Here is a 22,256-nt window from a genome sequence, read left to right on the forward strand (position 1 = left end):
CCAAACCCAAATTATAACATTACAGTTTTGCATTTGGATGTGTATCTCCTTTTGTCTCCAGTCTTACAAGTACCCTGCTTTTATCATATATCAAGTTATGGTGCATGACTGCATTATAAAAATGATGGGAACATGAGCCTCTTCTTTGTCTTAGTGGCTTTCCTTACTCCTCTTCAAGGAGTAAGAGTTTCAGAGAGGAAAGGACATGCTGCAGCGGTTAGATTAAATATCACATGTAAACAAATCAGCATCAGAAAGAACACACAAAACACTGCGTTCCCTTGAAACTTAAATAATTTATTGACCACTAGAGCACCACAACAATACTGTGTTACAATACAGCATAGTGGGTCACAATAAGATCATCTTCACCATCATCAAAACAACAAATACACAATAAACATAACAGCCCCATTGTGACAAAGTTGGTGCCTAGCTCTCTTTTTTTTCTTCCATTCAGTAAGTCCACTGACACTGAACACCTGAAGGTGCAGGGGGTCAGGTCATCTACAATAACACTCATTTGATAAGGGGGAGAGTTCTGACTAAGTAAGAAAACTAGGTATTTTAAAATAATAAAATTAAAACAGTGTCAGTGCAATTTGTTTTTATTAAAGACACAAAACGATACTGAATGACAGCTTTTGCAAGTTTGTGGTAAAAAAAAAGTTTTATGTTGGCAGGAAGATAACACAATGATGAAACTACAAAACACTACTACAGTGCGACAGAGGTGGCTGATGGAGAAATTTCATAATACATCTGGCTCTAAGAGCAATTTTTTCAGGTCATATCAACTCTTCATTAATACCTTCTATAATCTTTCATCACATGAATTGCTGACAGCATTTCTCAAAACATAACATTATCATCATTTACGAAGAGATAACATCTTTCTTTGAACCCAGACTTTTTATAGCTAGTGTGGATTGAATCTGTGGCTGTGCTGAGTGCTTGAGATGACACCACGGTAATTATTAAACTTATGAATTGTCATCACTTCTTTGAGATTTTTTGTATGTGCTAGTATACACTAAATGGGACATGAAGGACACTTCTGTTTTTGTAGATGTAACACAAGAATCTGTCCACCGATAACTGACTGGTTGGTACCACTGAAGGGCTCATTCTGGTTTTTTACAATCTGAGTCTAATTTTTGTCATTATCTTTAGTTATACCAACACTGCACTTGCTACTTGCCTCATATCCATCGTGTGTGGGATTTGCATGTTCTCCCCATGCCTGCAGGGGTTTTCTCCCACAGTCTGCATGTAGGATAATTGGCAACTCTCTTTGTGTCAGCCCTGTAACAGACTCGTAACCTGTCCTTGCCTCTCACCCATTGTCAGCTGCGATCTGCCCCATCTGAGAAAATTTGTTAAAGGCTGCCAAAAACAAAAGTATTAAATAAACAATGTCAACGATTTTGTTAATGTATCATTCTTATCTAGACATACGGAGTGAGTGTGTTACACACCATTGAACTTTATGTTCCAAGGTTGTATTTTTAATCAATTTTATTACAAATTTAGAATGTCTTTCATTCTAAATCACTCTAAATTAGAATGAAACACAAACACAGAAAATCAGGTTTTACTGCTTTTCGCTATTGGGTAGAAATTATGGCCAACTACAAAAATAAGACCATTATTATAATAGACCAGAATTATCCTTTAAGGTGCTCCCATGTGATGTATCTTTTTCTTGTCTGTTGGCTTTTATCATGCAGTTATCAATGGAGTAGATATAATATATCATCAGTGCAAGGTTGATACTATCCACTATTCTACCTGGGTAAAAATTTGCAGGGTGCTAAACCAAAACCATCTTAAATAGCAAAACAATGGAAAGATTTAGAAAATTACAAAGGATACCAAACAAAGACAAACACACAAATGAGGATGTGATGTGGTGTGACTGTGAAAACTGTGGAGAGGTGAGGTGAGGGAAAGAGGACTGAAGTGGTGGGAAGGAGTCAGTGGTGGGGCTGAGTTATTTTCAGGACTTATTTCACATGTAGACACTTGTCACTTATACTTCCAGTGTTTGCCTTACTCTCATGTTTCGGTGTGACAAGTATGTGAGGTGATGCATGTTGACAGGGCCTTCAAAACGCAAATTAGGGCATACCTGTACAAAAGCCATATCTGTGTCACTGTATGTGTATGTTTGTATGCATGTATGTGTAGCATATATGTGTCCTGTGTAGTGGGGTCACTATAATCTTATATATAATAATTTTGGCATGACTTTGATACCACTGCTAAAGATCATTTTACAAAAATTCAACATTTTCATCAAATAAGCTCTGCAAGCTAAAATTTGATATGAGTCACCTCTTGACAGTGCAAATGGGTGCACTGGAATAGGCAGACAACTGAAAGAATAACCACGGGTGAGCTGGAGGAGAATGTTTAATGTGTATAAAAAACTGTATGTTGACATTAGGTTTGTCACCTAGTACACAACATGAAGGCAAACTACAACCTGGACTTGTGGACCAAATACTGCAATGCAACACTGTACCTTGTGGTACGTCCTGTACCTGGTATTTAGCCTTGGTATCAAAGTCAAGTTTCTGGTATCATGACAGCATTGGTCCTGTTTGGTGTGAATGCATTGAACTAGCATTGAATTGTTCTGCTCCAACAGACCTCTCCTAACACTGGCAGAAGTATAATAGTGCATGTAAGAGAAAGCTGTACATTTGCAGTTTGACTGTATGTATGTCAAAGTGTGTGTGAGTGTGTGTATTTGTGTTAAGGAAGGAGAGAGAGTGTGTTTGTGCTAGTTTTAAGGGGTTCTAGCTGCACTTGCAGGACTTGACCTTCATATTTGAGAGCTGTTCTATTTTGGGGGTCTTGCCAATGTAGTAGAGGATGGTGAGGGGCTCCAGGTCCTGGGAGACGCAGCAAGGCGATGCCGATGCTTCAGGGTTGATGGTGTTATATAAGCCTAACACCTGAAATACAAATATGTGCCATACCATGATGAAAATCTGACACAAAATAAAGTAGAAGAAAACATTCACGCTCAAGTTACTGACCTCACTAGATCAAATCCCACAGATTGCTTAATCTCTGACCCTGTCCCTCATACAGTACCTTGGAATGCTGGGTGTCAGCGCTCCACAGATATGGACATGCCCCAGCACAGAAGTTGGCCTCATAGCCCTTTGGCTCATGGATCCACCTCCAGCCCAGGTCCTTCTTAAAATCAATGTAGAGTGATCGTAAGCAGCAGTTGTCCTGAACATTTCTACAAAGAGATTAAAGGGAGAGGTGGTGCAGTAGCAACTGAGTTTCTGCTAAAGTCTGACTTTGTTACAGTGCATTATAGGTCAAAATGGGATAAAAGCTGTGAAGAGTCTGAGATCTCTGAATATTGCAACTTTTACTTAACAATGTTGATGGTGGGAGATACCACACGCTTTAAACAACATATAAAACCAGGTATCAGTAGACTTACGCCGTTGTATTTGAAGGATAATTCCAGTTTATATTTATAAATGTGGTGAGGTGATTCAAAGATATGCATTATTTCATCCATTATTCTTCTGCTACTTATTCCTTTCTATAGTTCCCAGTCTATGCTGCAGATCTACTTGCAACATGTCTTGCATGGGTACAGATGATTAGCACAGTCAAAGAGTTAAGAAAAAAAATGTGATAAATTACATTTGACAATAGCTAAGCCAGAACCCAGCCTGAGCCTGAAGCTGTATGCAAGAAAATGACCCAAACCCAACTCAATATTTTGTTGGGACCTGTCAAGTAGACAGGTGATAATTGTATTGCTTGGCTTTGACTGCTCATGTTTTTTCACCTGTCTTCCTTCTTTCTGTTCCAAGATCTCAAAAATTAACAAAATGAGTGGTGATACCTATATTATGATGGAGATTGCTACGTGACTACAGCTAAACCAAATGAATCTATAAATATATAATCATGATTCAATATCTGACCAGAGAAATTCTCACAGGTCTATGTGACAGGATTTTACTCAGCAGCCTATAAAAGTTTTAATGGAGCCTGCCTCACTCTGCCTTAACAAGCTTTTAACACACAGGAATTTCATTGTTATGGCTTTCCATAGAGAGTGCATTGTGTTGTGGCAAAAACAACAACCATCAATTCATCAAGTCATGCAAATAGAACTTTCCGAAAAAAAAAAAAAAAACAAAAAAAAAAACTCATAAAACAATAATCATTTGCACTGGACAGCTAAAATATCAGATCTTACATGCAAATAATGTGACGTGGGAGCATGGCTGCTTATCATTGAACAAAAGTAATTAACAGTTCAGATTACTGGAGGATTTCACCATGACTCCTGATACCTGAGGAAAATGTCAGGTTAACATGTGTAAGGAGAACTCACAGAGGGGAGAATCTCTCCTGATGCCTGCATGATGATAGTAAGAGTGCGAATTCCAGGCTAGTACCTGGAGCAGTAGGCAGTGTCCAGGGCTCTCTTTGATCGATGGTTCTTGTGCTGGGACTGGGACTGGGACTCTAGCCGGTATGAAGGTAGCAGCATGAGGAGAAGGTGTGGAGCCCGAGTGCTGTGCCGCCGCTTCTTAAACACTTTCAGGTCACTGCCATGGATGAAGCTGTCATCAATACCTGGAAACATAACAGAGAGATCAACAAGATGCATGCAAGTACTTGTGTTAATGAAATTAACAAAACATATCATTAAATCTAATCACCATTTATCAAAACATACAGACTAAATGTATCAATATGCTTCAGAGGAAGTGCTTGTCAGATTGTGGAAAAGCGCCTGTAAGCCCATCCTCCCACCCCTTTCTCAAATCAAAGCTGGTGGGCATTTTTGTGGACTGGTGTGAGCTGGACTACCTGTAGCTGAACATCATCAACATAACAAAGGAGCTGGCAGTAGACTTCAGGAGATCCAGGACCCTTACTACAATTTCCATTATGGGGGGGATGGTGGAGATTGTATAGGAGTACAAATAAAAAAAGGGCCAGAGTAGGCTCTTGTTCCTGCTGAGACTCTGGTCCTTCAGTGTCTTCCATTGAAGTACCATATTTTTTTTATTATTGTTTATTTTATATACACATAAAAAAAAAAAAAAAAAAACCTTCTGGCCCTGCCTGGGGCGGTATTGTGCCTCCTTCAAGCTCAGGTCCTCTACCAGAGGCCTGGGAGCTTGAGGGCTCTGTGCAGGATCTTGGCTGTTCCCAGGAGTGCGCTCTTCTGGGAAGAGACCTCAGATGTGCTTCCTCGTATCTGCTGGAGCCATTCTCCCAGCTTGGGGGTTACCGCTCCAAGTGCCCCGATCACTACTGGGACCACTTTTGCCTTTATGCCTCACATCTTCTCCAACTCCTCCTTGAGACCCTGATATTTCTCCAGCTTCTTGTGCTCTTTCTTCCTGATGTCACTGTCACTTGGGATCGCTACATCCACCACTGTGACTGTCTTCTGTTCTTTGTCTACCACCACTATGTCTGGTTGGTTCGCCATCACCACTTTGCCGATCTGGAACTGGAAGTCCCACAGGATGTTGGCTCGGTCGTTCTGGATCACCTTTGGAGGTGTCTTCCACCTTGATCCTGGGACCTCCAGCCCATACTCGGTACAGATGTTCCTGTGTACGATGCTAGCCACCTGATTATGACACTCACATAACTCTAATATAACACACACATTTGCTTCATTATTAGTATTATGGTAATGTAATCTTTATAGTAGTTTGCAACTTTGTAGTTTTTACCTGTTTTTTTGTTTGTTTTTTTGTTTTACCTTTTTTAAGTATTTCATCCTTCTTTCTAACTAGAAATAACAATTTTCGTGCACTGATCAATAAAGTTTTGCAGAATCTGAATCTGAAACTGTGAGCAACAACGAACAACTTCTGTTGTGCATTAGAAGAGGGGATACTAGAGGGAAGAATAGAATCAGCATGGTAATGGCAACGAGATTTCCAGTACGATGATATCACTTCAGAGAGAGGAAATTAGCATTTACAGTATACTGACTATTTACTAAGACCACATTTTTTCTCTTACCTTAACCAAATGGCCCATCATAGCGGTGTTGTAATTGGCTTTGTCTAGAGATATCATGTGCTCTTATTCTGTACTTTTCCACTGCACTTGTGTAAGCTAATGTATGTCCTTGTACTGTTCAGAACTGTAAGACTGCATGACTAATGAAAGCCGGTTTGAATAACAGGAGGCAGATGACACTTCTCTTTTCTGTCAGTAAGGTCTGTTGCATTAGATACACACACACACACACACACACACACACACACACTGTTATAGTCTGTGCGATTATTATTTGGGTTTTCTTTCTGTGTGGTTGTTTGTGTTTGTAACTGTCTCTCCTTGTCTGCAGTGGAGGTGTGGCCTGGCGGTGCGGCAAACTGACGACGCACCTGAGGTTGATCTCCCCTGATTCACCTCATGATTTAAGCAGTGTGGCAGAGTCGGCACGTTGCCAGATTGCCAAAGCTGTCTTGCTGAGACCTTCCAGCCATTTCCTTGTTGCCATAGCTTTCCTGTACTCTCGTTGTTTTAGTTGCCTGTGTGCGTATTTTGTCCTAGTCTTAGTTGTGTAGTTCTGAGTCTTTTGGTTGGTTTATATCATAGTCAAGGGCTTTTTTTCCTTCCTACCCGCTCGCCACGGTGTAGTGAATGTTTTGTTTTCTTGGGCTGATTTTGTGTTCATTATTATCATCAAGGATTTTGGTTGTGTTTTTGTGTTCTTGGTTATTGTTAATAAACCGTTTGTTTAACGGCTCCCTTGGTTCTCTTGCTGTTTATCTGCTCCTTGGGTCCTGCAAAAGTATTATTCATTCAACTGAATCATAACAGTACAATCTGGCCAATATGGACCCAGCGGATGCTCAGCTCGGGGACGGGGATCTCACAGTACACTCCGCTTTATGTAAGCAGGATGAGTGGCTAAGGCACCGTGACCAAGAACTGTGCTCCTTAGTTGAGACCACACAGCAGCTAGCCCTGCAGGTGAACCAGCTCACCACACAAGTGGCTGGGCTTGCTGTAGCACCCTCGGCCTCGGGAGCTCAAGCTTCGGCACCAGCTCCTGTCTCAGTGGCTCCGGCGGACCCTAACTCCACTCGTGAAATTCCTCTCTCCAACCCTGAGCCCTTTTCAGGGGATTGAAATAGGTGTTGGGGGTTTTTGGTACAATGTCAGCTCATCTATGCCCAGCATCCCCAAGCCTTTGCCACTTGTCAGGCCAAGATTTTCTTTTTGATTGGGTACTCAGGGGTCAGGCATTAGCCTGGGCAGAGGCGGTGAGCTGCCAGCTGGGGTTTGAGGAAATGAGTTATGATTCATTCATCCAGCAGTTTAGCTCTGTATTTGATCACCCTGATTATGGTGGCAACGCGCCCACGCATCCTCGTTTCGAGCTGCAGGCCACTTTAACCTCTGCAACTGCTGCGTGGCCAGTACGAGTCCTGATGGACTCCGGAGCCGAGGACAACTTCCTCGACTCGGAGTTCGCACTTCAGGCTGGCATTCCCCTTATTCTGTTAGCACAAGGATTAATGTAAACACACTAAATGGTAAACTCCTCACCACCATCACCCACCAAACTGCACCCCTTCAACTAGTATTGTCTGGAAATCATCACAAGCAGCTCCCATTCAAAGTCCCGTCTTCTCCATCAGCTCGCGTGGTATTAGGCCATCCCTGGTTCAAAGCCCATAACCCTCACATAGATTGGTCGGTGGGTAAGATTCTCAGCTGGAGCTCTTTTTGTCACCTGTCTGCGCTCAGCCATTCCTCCCACGGCTGGAGCAGAGACTCTGTGGTTCCTAAGGTCTATCACGACCTGGTCGAGGTTTTCTGTTAGAGTAGGGCTCTGTCTTTGCCTCCTCACAGACCTTATGACTGCTCCATAGGCCTCCTGCCTGGGGCTCCATTACCCTCCAGCCGCCTATACAGCCTGTCGAAGCCAGAGTGGGAGGCTATGGAGAAGTATACAGGTGAGTCACTGGCTGTGGGCATCATCAGGCCCTCCTCCTCTCCACTCGGCAAGGGTTTTTTCTTTGTGGAGAAGAAGAATAAAATGCTGCACCCGAGTTGCACCCAAGTACCCACTACCACTGCTTTCGGCGGCATTTGAGCCCCTCCAGGGGGCTACGGTGTTTTCCAACCTGGATTTGAGGAACACCTATCATCTGGTGCGTGTTAGAGAGGGGGGTGAATGGAAGGCAGCCTTCAATACGCTGTTAGGGCATTTTGAGTACCTTGTGATGCCTTTCAGGCTCACAAACGCCACCGCCATTTTCCAGGCCCTGGTAAACGACGTATTGAGGAACTGTCTCTACCGATTTGTGTTTGTGTATCTAGATGAAATTTTGATCTACTCTCGCAGTGTGGAGGAACATGTCCAACACGTGCGCCTGGTGTTACAGAGACTGTTAGAGAACAGACTGTTCATCAAGGCAGAGAAGTGCACTTTCAACCAGTCGTCGGTCCCCTTCCTTGGTTACATTATCAAGAGCGGGCAGATCAGAGCCAATCCGGTGAAGGTGCAGGCAGTGGCCTACCCCTATCAACCACAAGCAGCTTCAGTGCTTTCTAGGGTTTGCAAATTTCTACCGCCAATTTATTAAGGACTTAAGCCGCATGGTGGCGCCACTCACCCACCTCACCTCCACCGAGCTGAGGTTCGCCTGGACGGAGGAGGCGGAACTGGCGTTCAACCAGCTTAAGACTCTCTTTACTGCTGCTCCTATTCTCGCCCAACCAGATCCATCCAGGCAGTTCGTGGTGGAGGTGGATGCCTCGGACACGGGAGTCAGGGCAGTGCTCTCCCAGTGTGCGGCACGTGTCCAGCGTCTTCACCCCTGCACCTTCTTCTCCTGGAAATTATGCCCTGCAGAGAGGAACTACGACGTGGGGAACCAGGAGTTGCTAGCGGTCAAGATGGTGCTGGAGGAGTGGCATCACTGGCTGGAGGGGGCCGAACAGCCCTTTTTGGTTTGGATGGACCACAGGAACCTGGCATACACCCAGACGGCCAAGAGGCTGAATTCATGCCAGGCCACTCGGGCCATGTTTTTCAGCCGGTTCAACTTACCGGCCTGGTTCTCGTAACACCAAACCCGACGCCTTGTCCTGGTAATTCACACTCGCGGAGGGCGACACGGCGGAGGAACCTGAAACCATCCTGCCCACCGACTGGGTGGTGGCGGCAGTCTCCTGGGATGTGGAGGCCGTGGTTCACGACGCTCTCCAGGCCAAGCCAGACCCCAGTGGCGGTCCACCCCACGATCTCTTCGTTCCCGCTGGAGTACGCTCCCAAGTCCTTGCCATCCTGTTTCGGCCCGAACCCTGCCATTCCTCAAGAGAAAATTCTGGTGGCCAGCCATGGAGACAGATGTCCAGGAATTTGTGGCGGCGTGTGCAATGTGCACCCGGGGCAAGGCTCCCTCCGGTGGCCAGCCATGGAGACGGATGTCCGGGAATTTGTGGCGGCGTGTGCAATGTGCACCCGGGGCAAGGCTCTCTCCGGTCACCTCCAGCCTCTCCCGGTTCCCCACCGCCAGTGGTCTTTGTCACCGGGCTGCCACGGTCTAAAGGTAACAACACCATTCTTATCATAGTGGACCAGTTCTCTAAATTGGTCCATTTTGTGGCTTTAACTGGATTACCATCAGCTAAAAAAAACTGTTGGCCATTTAGTCCAACAGGTTTTCCGCATACATGGAATTCCTGTGGATATTGTGTCTGACAGAGGCCCACAGTTTATCTCTCAGGTGTGGAGAAGTTTTTGTGCTGCTCTCGGTGCCTCTACCAGTCTCTCTTCAGGCTATCACCCGCAGACGAACGGGCAGATGGAGCAGGCCAACCAGGACCTGGAGGCCACACTGCAGCGTGTGGCTGTGCACAATCTATCAGACTGGGCAGAGCTTCTCCCATGGATTGAGTATGCGCACAACTCCCTGGCATCCTAGGAGACCAACCTCTCTCCCTTCGAGGCATCGCTGGGTTTCCAGCCGCCGCTGTTCTCCGATCAGGAGGGACAGACAGCAGTGCTGTCGGTACAGGAACAGATGCAGAGAAACACTCGGGTGGCCCTGCTGCGCACCGCAGATACCAACAAGAGGGTGGCGGACAGGCGGTGCACACCGGCTCCTGAGTATCGGACGGGGCAGCAGGTTCGGCTTTCTTCTAAAAACATCCCTCTCCGGGTTAAGTCCCGGAAGTTAGCTCTCCGGTACATCAGGCCATTCCCCACCCATCATCCCCGCGCCCCCCCCCCGCAGTTCGGCTTAAGCTCCCGGTTGCCATGGAAATTCACCCTACGTTTCACGTTTCCCAGCTGAAGCCTATTGCCTCCAGCCAGTTTGGCCTGTCTTCCGAACCCCCTCCTTCCCCCCTGATCATCGACGGCCACCCGGCTAGGTTTATTTTGAATGCCGGGCTAGTCTGGGACTTCCACCAGACCAACTGTAGTGGGCCTGGTGGGACGCCAGGAGTCGTCCCTTGGGGGGGGGGTGGGGGGGAGGGGTACTGTTATTATTTGGGTTTTCTTTCTGTGTGGTTGTTTGTGTTTGTAACTGTCTCTCCTTGTCTGCAGTGGAGGTGTGGCCTGGCGGTGCGGCAAACTGACGACGCACCTGAGGTTGATCTCCCCTGATTCACCTCATGATTTAAGCAGTGTGGCAGAGTCGGCACGTTGCCAGATTGCCAAAGCTGTCTTGCTGAGACCTTCCAGCCATTTCCTTGTTGCCATAGCTTTCCTGTACTCTCGTTGTTTTAGTTGCCTGTGTGCGTATTTTGTCCTAGTCTTAGTTGTGTAGTTCTGAGTCTTTTGGTTGGTTTATATCATAGTCGAGGGCTTTTTTTCCTTCCTACCCGCTCGCCACGGTGTAGTGAATGTTTTGTTTTCTTGGGCTGATTTTGTGTTCATTATTATTCAAGGATTTTGGTTGTGTTTTTGTGTTCTTGGTTATTGTTAATAAACCGTTTGTTTAACGGCTCCCTTGGTTCTCTTGCTGTTTATCTGCTCCTTGGGTCCTGCAAAAGTATTATTCATTCAACTGAATCATAACACACTCACATTCCAAGGACAAGATGTGGACAGTGGTTGGCCTGCCCATGTCCTGGTAACTGACCAATTACATTCGGTCACGTTAGTCCATCTTCTGTATGGGGCAGGCCCTACCCAAGAAGAAACTGTGAACTATTATCAGAGGTCTGGGCTCATTCTGACTGAGGTCCTGCGAGAGCTCTGTCATTCTGAGCACAGCACTGCTATACTACTGTGTCCTCAATAAATACATTGTCTGTGAACTGAAGATTTCTCCAGTTTGTTCTTGGACTTCCAATGAAAGAATCAGGCTAAAAGCAGTAACTCTGTGATTCCTGAGAAACAAATTTAAGCAAATTAAATGTGAGCATACAGTGTTCATAGCTTCTCATTTCAATGCAAATTCTTCAAATAGTCAAATGTTCAGTGATGGAAATCAACTTCTTTAGACTTTTGGAGGCTTATTTCTGTTTCAAAAACAGTAAAGTCTTCACTGCATGATAGGCAGAATACATAGTTTTAATACACAGTCAAAATTATGGGGGAAGCTGCTGAGCTGAATGCACTGTTAAGAAGTGTCCTCCAGTAGCAAACCCTGCATGGATATTCTTTGAAAAATGCTAATCAGCCATGAAATTTATACAAAATACTTATGCATAGGCATAAAAAAAACACATGAAACCAGCCCATCAGCCATGATACATAAAAACACCCTGCATATGTTTAGATCAATCATGTTACCCACATTACTGAAGATGGAGTCATGCAAACTTACTAGGGCAGAATCTGACACACATTTAGAATTACAGATGACAGGACAGACTGTACCTGAAAGTACAGTATGTTAAGGTAAGTTGGCATCATGATCATGATCTTTCATTCAAATCTTGACCTCACCTGACCCTTAATCAAACAAGTCCAGAGCTGCTGCTGGGCAGTGCTGGCACAAAGCTCAAGGCACACGATGGCCAGAGAAAGTAAACAAATGTTAAAACTAAAAACACAAATAAAACTCACATATTGCAAAGGCAGATACACCCTCCATGTTTTTAAGTGACTATGTCCACTTTTGTTTCTAACTGATCAGACCAACTCATTGGCAGAGAGGACCTCTCCAAAACTGCGTACTCAATCATAAACAGACTGCTTCAGGGCTTGTCACATTTTGTATAACATAAATAGGGACGGATATTTTTGGATTAATTTGTTTATTTGTCTTTAATATAATATATAACATACCATAACTCTGTAATATAAGTGAGTTTTTTCAAATATGAAGAGAAGTAGAACCACAGAGTACAAACACATCAATTAGCCAATATAATACAATATATACAATGTCAGGCAGCACCAGTTTGCCAGCGGCTGCAGCAACAATCTCAGCTGTCTACTGCCTATATGCCAGAAGCGTCGCGATTATCATCTAGCCATCTAGTCTCATGGCACAGCATGTAATAGACCCACCGATCCACTAGAGGGTAGAGTGTAAGTGCAACGGTTTCTCTCACCTAGGTGTGAAAAGTGCACGCATGTATGAAGGTGCAGTATCAGCAGGGAGCAATAATAATAGGCGTGGGAGACAAATGTAGTATAAAAGGAAACTAAAATAACTATTTGAAGGAAAACCATGATCGCTTCCTAAACCTACCTGGACCTAACCAAGTAGTTTTGGTGCCTAACCCTAACCAAACTGTGACCATCACCTATAGTGTTTCCCAGCAATTCATATTTATATAAAAACATATGTATTCTGCTCCTTTAAAACATAATATAGTTTGTTTATCTCTTTTTTGCCTTCCTACTGTACATTACTCCATATGTATTGCCATCAATTGTCTGTTTGTCCTGACATGTTGCTGTGCCCCTCTTTTCAGTCAAAATTCTGTGGTAAAGTCCATCGTACTGTAGGACTATGACTACTATTGTACTTTACAGTTAAGTGGGGATCCCGGAGGCATTATAATGAGATTCATCTTACTCACAGAGAAGTGAGAATTAAAATGGAAATGAACTGCCTCAATTTTGGTACTAAGGTAATGATGCACGCCATTGCTGATACAGAGAATCAGAATAAAATGTACAAGTACTGTAGGTGTTTCTAGGGTTCCATGTAGATTCATTTCATGAAGCATTCACAATGTACTCACTTTAGCACGCAGTCTGCTAAAATCTTTTGCTTTAGAGTAAACCACAAAGCTTTGTATTCAAACAGCTGGCATGGTGTGCTAAACTCTGATAAGATGGAGTCACTTGTTGAGGAGTCAGTGCTCAGTCTTCTTTCTTACAACATGGAACTTTGTAACATTTTGATTGAAAACATTTTTTGAATATATATGAATGTGATGAACATATGAATGTTTTCCACTGAAGTATCTGTTTAAGATTTTAATACCTTCTTCTGTACTTTCAAACTCAGTTTAAAATTTGCACAGGAACACTCCTGACCTGTCACAATTGTCAAGAGAAGGGATAAACAATTGCCCCAGTAGCATCCATACAGTCATGACACAGTCAGTACATTTGTGGGAGTTTACTACCATATACCAACAATAAATGTATCCTACTGACAAGTATTGAGTGTGTATCAATGCCTGATTGACTGTGAAAGTGGTGGGATACCACTGTGAATGCAACTCTCACAAGATGGCCCCCAGCTACTAAACCTCTGATTCATACAAATCTCCTCAAACATAAAACCTTTTTTTTTCTTTTGCATTTTCCCCCATCTATTATTGCCTTTTTTTACATTCAAATGCCCAAATACAACATCAAATATCCTGGATGATCTAGAAGAATACACCAATGAATGCTTCAACAGACTCTGGGTCATGAACAAGGATAACAAAGACAATACAAGGATGGGCAAAGACAGCTTCACTCAAAGAGTGACTCTGCAAGAGCAAGAGACTCTGTTAAGATTCCTTCACCAGCCCAGGTACAATACCATCAGCATCCCTGGAACCACCATGCTGTATGGAGGTAAGCAACATACTTGACTTTAAGAATGCAGTCATAGAAGTACTGCAAAAGGAATTTCAGGCACTGCAACAAAGCATAGAATTCAGTAAGGATCAAATAAACACTCTCACTCAGGAAATAAATCACTACAACACACTATCATCACCGACAAAACCAATAAAGAAATCTAATTCTAGTTTTCCCAGCATTCCTGAGCAAAACACAGATGACCCATAGAAACTAGTCAAGGAATTCATGACTAAACAGCTGCTTCCCGAGAGCAACAATAACATCACATTTCATTTGTACATTGTTTGTGACTGAAAAACAACCAACCATAGCTGATCCTCACAAAATTCGAACATTACAAACAAAAAGTTCAACCACCAGACAGGCAACTGAAAGGAACACTCATACTACAGACTATGGCGTGAACCACTAGTGTCCATGAGAAATCATGCAAAGACGCAAACTGCAAGCAAATGATGAAAGAAGGAAAAAAACAAAAAATTAAGTGGACAAATTATTTATAGAAGGACATAACAAGGACATAATCCCTTGGCTTTTGAAATCTAAAAACTGAATTGAAGTATTGAATCCCTTGGCCAAACTACAAGTATGTAATGGGTGTGTTTTGAACCCAAATACTTTTGCTTATACTGACTTTAAACTCATATTCGGCAATGAGGGATAAGCAGCAATGGAGTTCAAAGTATAGTTTGGATATAAAGCAGGCATGTCAAACCTATTCCACAAAGGGCTGTTTGGCTGCAGGTTTTTCCTCCAACCAATCAAGAGCACGCAGTCTGACCAATCAGCCGCTAATGAAATCAGTCAAGTCTGGTGTGCTGCTGCTTGGTTGGAAAGAAAACCTTCAGCCACTTTTGTGGAATAGGTTTGACATATGTGATATAAAGTCTGTCAATATATTTGATGCTGCAAAACACCAAATGAACAGAGGAAAATCACTTAGCTCAGTCTCTTTAGGTGGATTCAGAGTCTCTTGAATCGCTTGGTGAGGTCAACACCAAACAATCACAGTCAGATGAAAAACCAGGAATTGCAGGGCAAAACTCATAGTCAGACAGAGGTCTAAGATATTTACTGGAGAACAAGAGGCCAGGTGTAGTCAAACACAAGCGGGTATGATAATGAGAGATCCTCATGGACTGGGGGAGTTTCAGTCTCGCCGCCATCAGACTGATGACCCTCTGGATAGCGAAGGGACGGATGAACATGGGTGCACCCTTCTTGAAATCCACCTGGAGAGGAAAGTCCTGGTTGAAAAGAACACCCCTAGGTAAGCGGGACCCTGGGTGCTATGATGAAGTAGCGACCAGCAGAGCAGAGGAGTTAGGCTCTTGCTTGGGACCAGATGTGGCAGCAGCAGCAGATGAAGGCTTGGATGGAGGGGCAGGAAGCCTAATTCTCCAGAGCTGGGAAGAGAGGAGGCTGGAACACAAAGGCAAAATGGAATGTTGAAAGGCCTGTGGCAGAATTGGTCAGAGTGTTGTGGGCATATTCTACACACAGGAGGGGTCCTGGAACACCAAGCAGCGGAGGACCTTCTCCATCTCTTGGTTCATGCACTCAGTACATTGGACAGGCTGGCGGTGGCCCCCTAGGTGGACGAGATGGAGCACAACCATGCTGAGGGAAGCTTGAGCAGGGGCACGAAGTGGGCCATCCTGCTGAATCGGTCCACTAATTGTGTTTCCCATCAATGGCGAAAGACCAGTCACAATGTCCGAGGAAATGTGAGACCATGGGCAATGAGGAACTGGGAAGGGCTGCAGGAACCTGGTGAGACAGCTTGTGCTGGTTGCAGTGATGGAGGTTGCTTGATGGAGGATGTCTCTGGTTGAGTTTGGATTGGTGACCCCACCCAAGGATGTCAGACCACAGGGCAGGAGGAACAAACTGGCGATCAGGGGGGCATGTGCTGGGACCAGGTTGACCCTCTCCCAGATTTCCCAGGTTATGCATGCAGATCCCAGAGTAATCTCCTCCTTCTCCTGAAACTGGTGCAACAAGGCACCAGGCTTGATATTGTGGGGCCACTCTTCCAGGGCCATTTTGACAACCAGCAGCTCCTGGGTGCCAATGTCATAGCTCCTTTAAGCAGGAGACAGTTGTCGTGAAAAGAAGGTGCAGGGTTGGAACTTCTGGACAGTGGCTGAATACTGGGACAGGATGGCTCCCACTCCTACTGTGGATGCATCCACTTCTACAATGAATTGTCAGTCAAGATCGGGCAGCTGGAGGGTGGGAACTGATTTGAACCTGGACTTGCGAGTCTGTAAGACCTCATCTGCAGCTGTGATCCACTGGAGGGACATTTTGGAGGACATGAGAGCTGTAAGGGGAGCATGTGAAGATGGTGGCCCCCTGAAGTAGCTTGAAGTTGGAAGGATCATTGAGGGCCCTGTAGTCTATAAAAGGTTCCAGAGTCTATAAAAGGCCTCAGAGCAGGGTTTTTCTTAACAAGGAAGAATATGATATGATATGAAATTGTGTGTGTCCAATTTTATATCAATCACATTGTGTGAGGGAAGGAGCTTTTCGAAACATGAAATTTTGGGCCTTAATTACAGTGTCACCATCTCCCCAATTAGGCTTGCATTTCTTGCGGAGTACATACACATTATTCCTTAGTTACTGGTCAGAGTTTCATGTTTGTAGGTCATTCCATTTTATGTCAATTTGAGCCATTAGGCCAGAAAAAATAGTGTCAATAATAAACTGACACAAACACAATATAGAAACCTAAATCAAAAGAAAACAAACTACTGTATACAAAAATTATAACAAGGGGACATCAGAAATGTTACACAAGTCCATTAAGTGATCAACACTCAAGTCATTTTTCCTGCCAGGTTTTCAGTTCTTCTGATGCACATAAATCTTCCTCATCCAGTCTAACCAATGAAGGAAAAGCATGTGAAGTGTGAGCAGGGGCCTTTAACTGCGAGATCTTTTCACCATACTAGAGTTAATGCAAAATGTAAATCTTCCTCAATCTCAGATTCTATAAGTATAGGTCCAGCCCTATCATAGCTACCACAGTTGGAAGTACTCCTGTGCTTATGCACAGTCAAGAAGATTTTCTTTCCTGCCACTGTACACTGTGCAGTTGCCTCAGGTCCCCATTTGCACTATATAATACTGTCAAGACATGAGCTCTGCTACCAAAGGCCAGTATTTTCTGTGGCATTTTCTGTGACATTTTCTGTGACTCCAAGGTCCACAAGCAGATAACATACACCAGTTTAGAACCCTGTAAGCACAAAGTGTAAAAAGACAGGGAGCCATGTCAGCCCTGTGTGGGGAAGAAAGGGGTCTGGTAACTGCAGAATCGTGGGTGTCTCATGCACTGGACAGTGTGCACAACTCCAGAAGCAGTCATAACTTTTCAGTGCTCCCATTCAGTAGCCAGACCCACAGCAGCTGACCTATCTTGGGAGGTGGAAGATTGTGCCATCAAGCTGTGACAGTGCATCTTTGTACAATGGGAGCTGCCATGGATTTCCCACCAACAGCTGCACCATGGTCGGGAACCAAGACGCACTTGAGCGTTCTGGTGCTACCAGGAAGACCGATAGATTCTCCTCCTGAATACACGCTAAAAGGCAAGCTAGTGTGAGAAGGCATCCACTCCAATGTAGGCTCTCTTGTGCATTCATGAAGAACCACAGCATGCATTGCGTACTCTCTGGTAAAACAAACAGATCCAACCTTGCTTTCCCGAACCTGTCCCACTACCCACTATCTGCACGAGGGACTCAGTTGCCACTCATTGTGTGAAGGACTTTACACACAGCATGTGGTCTGTGTGACCACAGCAGGAACCTCCTGGCTATTTCCAGCAGCTGTGCTGAGTGGACACAGCCCTGACAGTCAATATACACATTACGATTATGTCAAGTTGTCTGTCTTTACTATGACATGTCTGTCTGTCTGTCAGTAGTGGAGCCAAGTGGTTTAACACTTTTGGTTTGGTGGATATCTCCAGATAATTTATGTGGAGGGATAGACGCACCATATAAGATCTACACATCCCACCCCAGCTAGAGAGAGTTTCATCCATGTACACCAATATGTGTAACATCACTCTCCTGAATGGAACCCATGTCAACAGAACACAGGGAGAATTCCAGTATGTCAGGTCTGACTGCAGTGAGGGAAGGATGGTCAGCATTAAGCTCTTGCCAAATTGGGTCAAGGCACAGGTGGCTGAATCCCCTCTGGATTTTCCTCATTTGTCGGCGCCCTAAGGGGACAACCACATAGCTTGCTGACATCATATCCAGCAGTAACTTTGCTGATAGCACCGTCACTACTCTGCGGGGTGTGATGCACGACAGCAGAAAGTTTTGCGCACGCTGTCTGCCTGGGGACACCTTTGCTCCGACATACAGGTAAATTATTGACTGGGTGGGAAGTGGAAAGGTATTTGCCAGTTTATTCCAAAATCCAATGCAACTTTCTCCTGGGAGAGGACCATTAGGATCAGATCATCTAAGTAGAACAAAACCCTAAACCCTTTCCTACATAATGGGTCCAACTCTGTTTCCATATACTTGAAGAAAGTGCACAGAGCCAGGGAATAGCCCAATGGTAACTGGCTGTACTGTTATTATACTCTTTGGAAGGAGAAACACAGGAATTTTCTGTGTCTGGGAATGACAGGGATATGGAAATACACATCTCTCAGGTTGATGGAAGTGAACCAATCGTGGGGAAGCACACATTCCAGCACATGTCTAATTGTCCACATATGGAAAAGTTGCTTCATCAAGTACCTGTTGAACAGGCAGGTTGAAAATCTGCCTCATCCCACCTATTTTCTTTCGTGTGAGAAAATAGCTGCAATCAAACCATTGTTGGTTTTGGTCATTTCATGGGATTTGGTGAGAATAATAAGATTTAGATTAACAACAGACTTATCTTTCATTAACATCATTTTTTTTTTTTCAATTTTTTGAATCAAACAACCTGCAAACCGTGCCTCCAGCTCCTCACTCTTGTTGGGAATAATGTAGTTATTTGATGGCACGAATGTACAGCATGGGCAATGCAAGCTGATCTTGAATCCACTGTTTCTGTCTGTTGATAAAACAAAAACCAAAACCATAAAGTGATGTAACAATATAAAACATGCAATAAGTAATGAGGAAAAATATACAGTGATGGAAGTAATATGAACTCACCTCTGTGGTTCAGCCATTCACTCACTGCCTCTGTCACATCAAAGGACAGCCACTCCCCCTCTGTTTGTGTTCGTACCACCTTGCTGTCAATATACCGCTGTGTTGGGGACGTCAGGTCTTTGTGACCTAAGATCTGTAGAAAATACAGAGCTATAACAGGTCAAAGTAGTGAAACAGAAATAATATCTTCAATCTATTTATTTAACAACACATACTATTCAAATAACTGTACTAAGATGCTTGAAAAAGTTTTTTTGGGGGGGTTTTGTGGTAGTCTCACTCGTAAGGAGAAATACAGAGAGCTCTATGTACCACATTCCTGTTCAACAAGTCTTCCGACCTTGACAACAAGATAGGTCATCTGTAACCGACTTCTAAATAACCCATATAAGTGTTTTGAGATCTGCCTCCTCTGTGGTTAAGGCTTGCTAGGCACTGACGCCTTCTCTAAGACTCTTTGCAGCAGTATAACAACTTAAACAGATTCTGCCTTTGATTCTGAAAGACAACAGTCATTATTTGGACAAGAACATGTGGTGCTAAATAGATGAAAATGGGATAATCAATGTCATTAGGATACATTGTCTAAATCCATTAATGTCTTACAAAGGTTGTCACCAACTGAACTGGTAGATATTGAGATATTTCATAAGGGCAACTTATGACCTCAAATCAAAATCAAATTTTATGGCAATACACCCTATAGCTTTAGTATTGTCAAATATTAATTCAGTGGATCACCATAGACTGTAAGATTCATTCTCTAGGGACCATGAATGTCTGAACATTTCATTGCTACCCATCTCACAATTTTGGAGATGTCAGTCTGGACCAAAGTAGTAGACCCATTGATGACAGAATATTTTTTGTCTTGTTTGTAGACAAGAAAAGCTGTAGTACACATAGTGTTCGGTATTGAGAATGAATAAAGCAGAATGGAGATGTCATTGTCCGAATTCAAGTAGATATTAAAACTGGGGAATCTTTTTTTTCATAAACTTAATGAAGCCCTTTCAGAGCCTGAATAATATTTCAACCATATTCTTGATTTAGCAAACATGCACAACATTAAAACAGATTACATGATACTTAAACATAGAAGACACACAATACTCCACAGTAGCTTTTGATTACAGTTTGTTGAGGTCTAGCAGTCTGCTCTTTTCTCTCTGATTGATTGGCCAGGTCTGGAGGGAACAGTGAGAGCATAACCAGATGTTGGACAGATCTCCGTTATTCTGCTGTCCTTCAGAACCATGAGTTTATGTTGGCTCATCTTTGCCTAATGTGTAAAACACTATTCCTGCTGCTTTTACTGAGATCTCCTGTTAGGGCTTGTGTGGGAAACCTGACAGAGTGAAGCTCAGTGAAGCTCAGACACAAACAGTATATAGAGAAAACAATCAGAGGGAGTTGGTGTGTGAAGAGGTTTAATGTTGTGGTGGGATGAGGGCTAATAAACCTTGATGATGGTAATGTTTGAACCCTTTGGTTGACTGTCAATTTGTGACACTTACCCCAGGGAAATGCATATCTGGTGTGAAGAGCCAGGCTATTGTTCAACCAAGTTCTATTACAGAAATAATAAAATCTCACGGAAAATCCAATCAAAATTACAAAAATTATTGTGGAATTGGGATTCTTAGTTTATCATCTGGTACATTTGACCATGCTGTACACTGACTGCTATCATAAAGTTGAATATCCTAAAAAGTACAAGAGGTTTCTGTCTTGTGTGTGTATGTGTTTATTGCAGGGTGTGGCTGGCAGTTTGGGTCCAGCCTCCCCCTCCTCTCCTGAGCACACCTGAATTTAATTATTCAATCAATACCGACTTGCTGCCTCAAGATATATGGAAACCAGCCTTCCAACCAGTATTTGTAGAAGAGTCTGCTCACCAAAGTGGTAAACTTGTGATCAAAATGAAGCCTTGTGCTATTTTTTGCCTGCCTGTCTGTCTGCCTCCCTGACTCTTATTCTCTGTGCTCAGGTGCATGCCTCGTGCCCTATCTGTCTGCCTTGTGAGTTTCTGGATCTGGATTCCCTTGTAATTTGACTGCTTGACACTATTGGGAAAAAATATTAAACTTCAAATTTCTCATTCACTCCTGCCTGTATGTCTGAGTTGCAGCATTTGGGTCCGTATTCTTGTCAAAACCTTACAGAATGATTTGACCATCATGGACTCAGACAGGGAGATTGAAAGTCTGCAACAAGCCCTGTCACACCAGGGAAGACTGCTCGGACAACTCTTTGAAGCACTCCTGGAACCACAGCAAACTGTGCTCAACACTGTCAATCTACTTAATTCACAAGTCTCCCCGTTATCTCCCATCTTTGCGCCTCTCCGGCGACACCTCTGCAGTTCCTAGCCCCAGTTGCTGACGCTCCAACAATATATCCAGTCAGAGACTCCCACACCACCAATCTGGAACCATTCTCTGTGGATTTCAGTAAATGCCGTGGTTTTCTCCTTCAATGCACCATGACGGAATCTCAGAAACCATTAACCCACTCCCCCACTCCCACTGAGATTTCCAAGATATGTTTCATGCTGGGGCTATAAAGAGGGCAAGCGCTGGTGTGGCAGGAGCACTCCACTCTCAGGGTCAGTTGGTCCTATGAAATGTTTATCTCTGAATTCTGTAGTGTGTTTGGCCACCCTGATCATGCAGGAATTGTCTCCGGGAGATTATTAAATTTAGAACAGGGCACGTGGAGTGTGGCAGAGTACTCTGTGGAGTTCTGGACATTGGCTGCTGAGTCACAATGGAATGAGGAAGCACTCCAAGACATGTTTATCAAAGGTTTGAATGAGAAATTAATGGATGAGTTGGTTATCCAAGATTTACACTGAATTAAAACCTGTTGTAAACCTAGCCATTCAGCTTGATAGCCACATTAGAGAAAGATGCCAGGAGAAAGGAAGATCCTCTAACTCATCGGCTTTCTCCTCTTACTCAGTGAATTCAGCCTCCCTTGCTCTGAAAACTCTTTCGGTGTCCGAGGAGACATCCTGTGCAGTTGCTGTACCTGGTGAG

The 22,256-nt window shown here is 43.8% G+C and overlaps 1 protein-coding gene across 3 annotated transcripts in view; it reads right to left on the reverse strand.

The window, feature by feature from the left end:
- Positions 1 to 278: 278 nt before the first annotated feature.
- Positions 279 to 22,256, reverse strand: part of tgfb2 (transforming growth factor, beta 2) — an 86,265-nt gene continuing 64,287 nt past the window's right edge. The window contains exons 3-7 of one of the 3 annotated variants that reach the window (XM_076737619.1): positions 19,216 to 19,348; positions 19,001 to 19,111; positions 4,446 to 4,626; positions 3,106 to 3,259; positions 279 to 2,963 (exon numbers count right to left, since the gene is read on the reverse strand). In XM_076737619.1, coding sequence (XP_076593734.1) covers positions 2,805 to 2,963; positions 3,106 to 3,259; positions 4,446 to 4,626; positions 19,001 to 19,111; positions 19,216 to 19,348 — 738 coding nt within the window. In that variant the 3' untranslated portion in view covers positions 279 to 2,804. The remainder of the gene's footprint in view (positions 2,964 to 3,105; positions 3,260 to 4,445; positions 4,627 to 19,000; positions 19,112 to 19,215; positions 19,349 to 22,256) is intronic. The other 2 variants (XM_076737621.1, XM_076737620.1) reach the window with 2 other exon arrangements.

Source organism: Chaetodon auriga, chromosome 8 (genome assembly GCF_051107435.1).
Source record: "Chaetodon auriga isolate fChaAug3 chromosome 8, fChaAug3.hap1, whole genome shotgun sequence".
Taxonomy (NCBI): Eukaryota; Metazoa; Chordata; class Actinopteri; order Chaetodontiformes; family Chaetodontidae; genus Chaetodon; species Chaetodon auriga.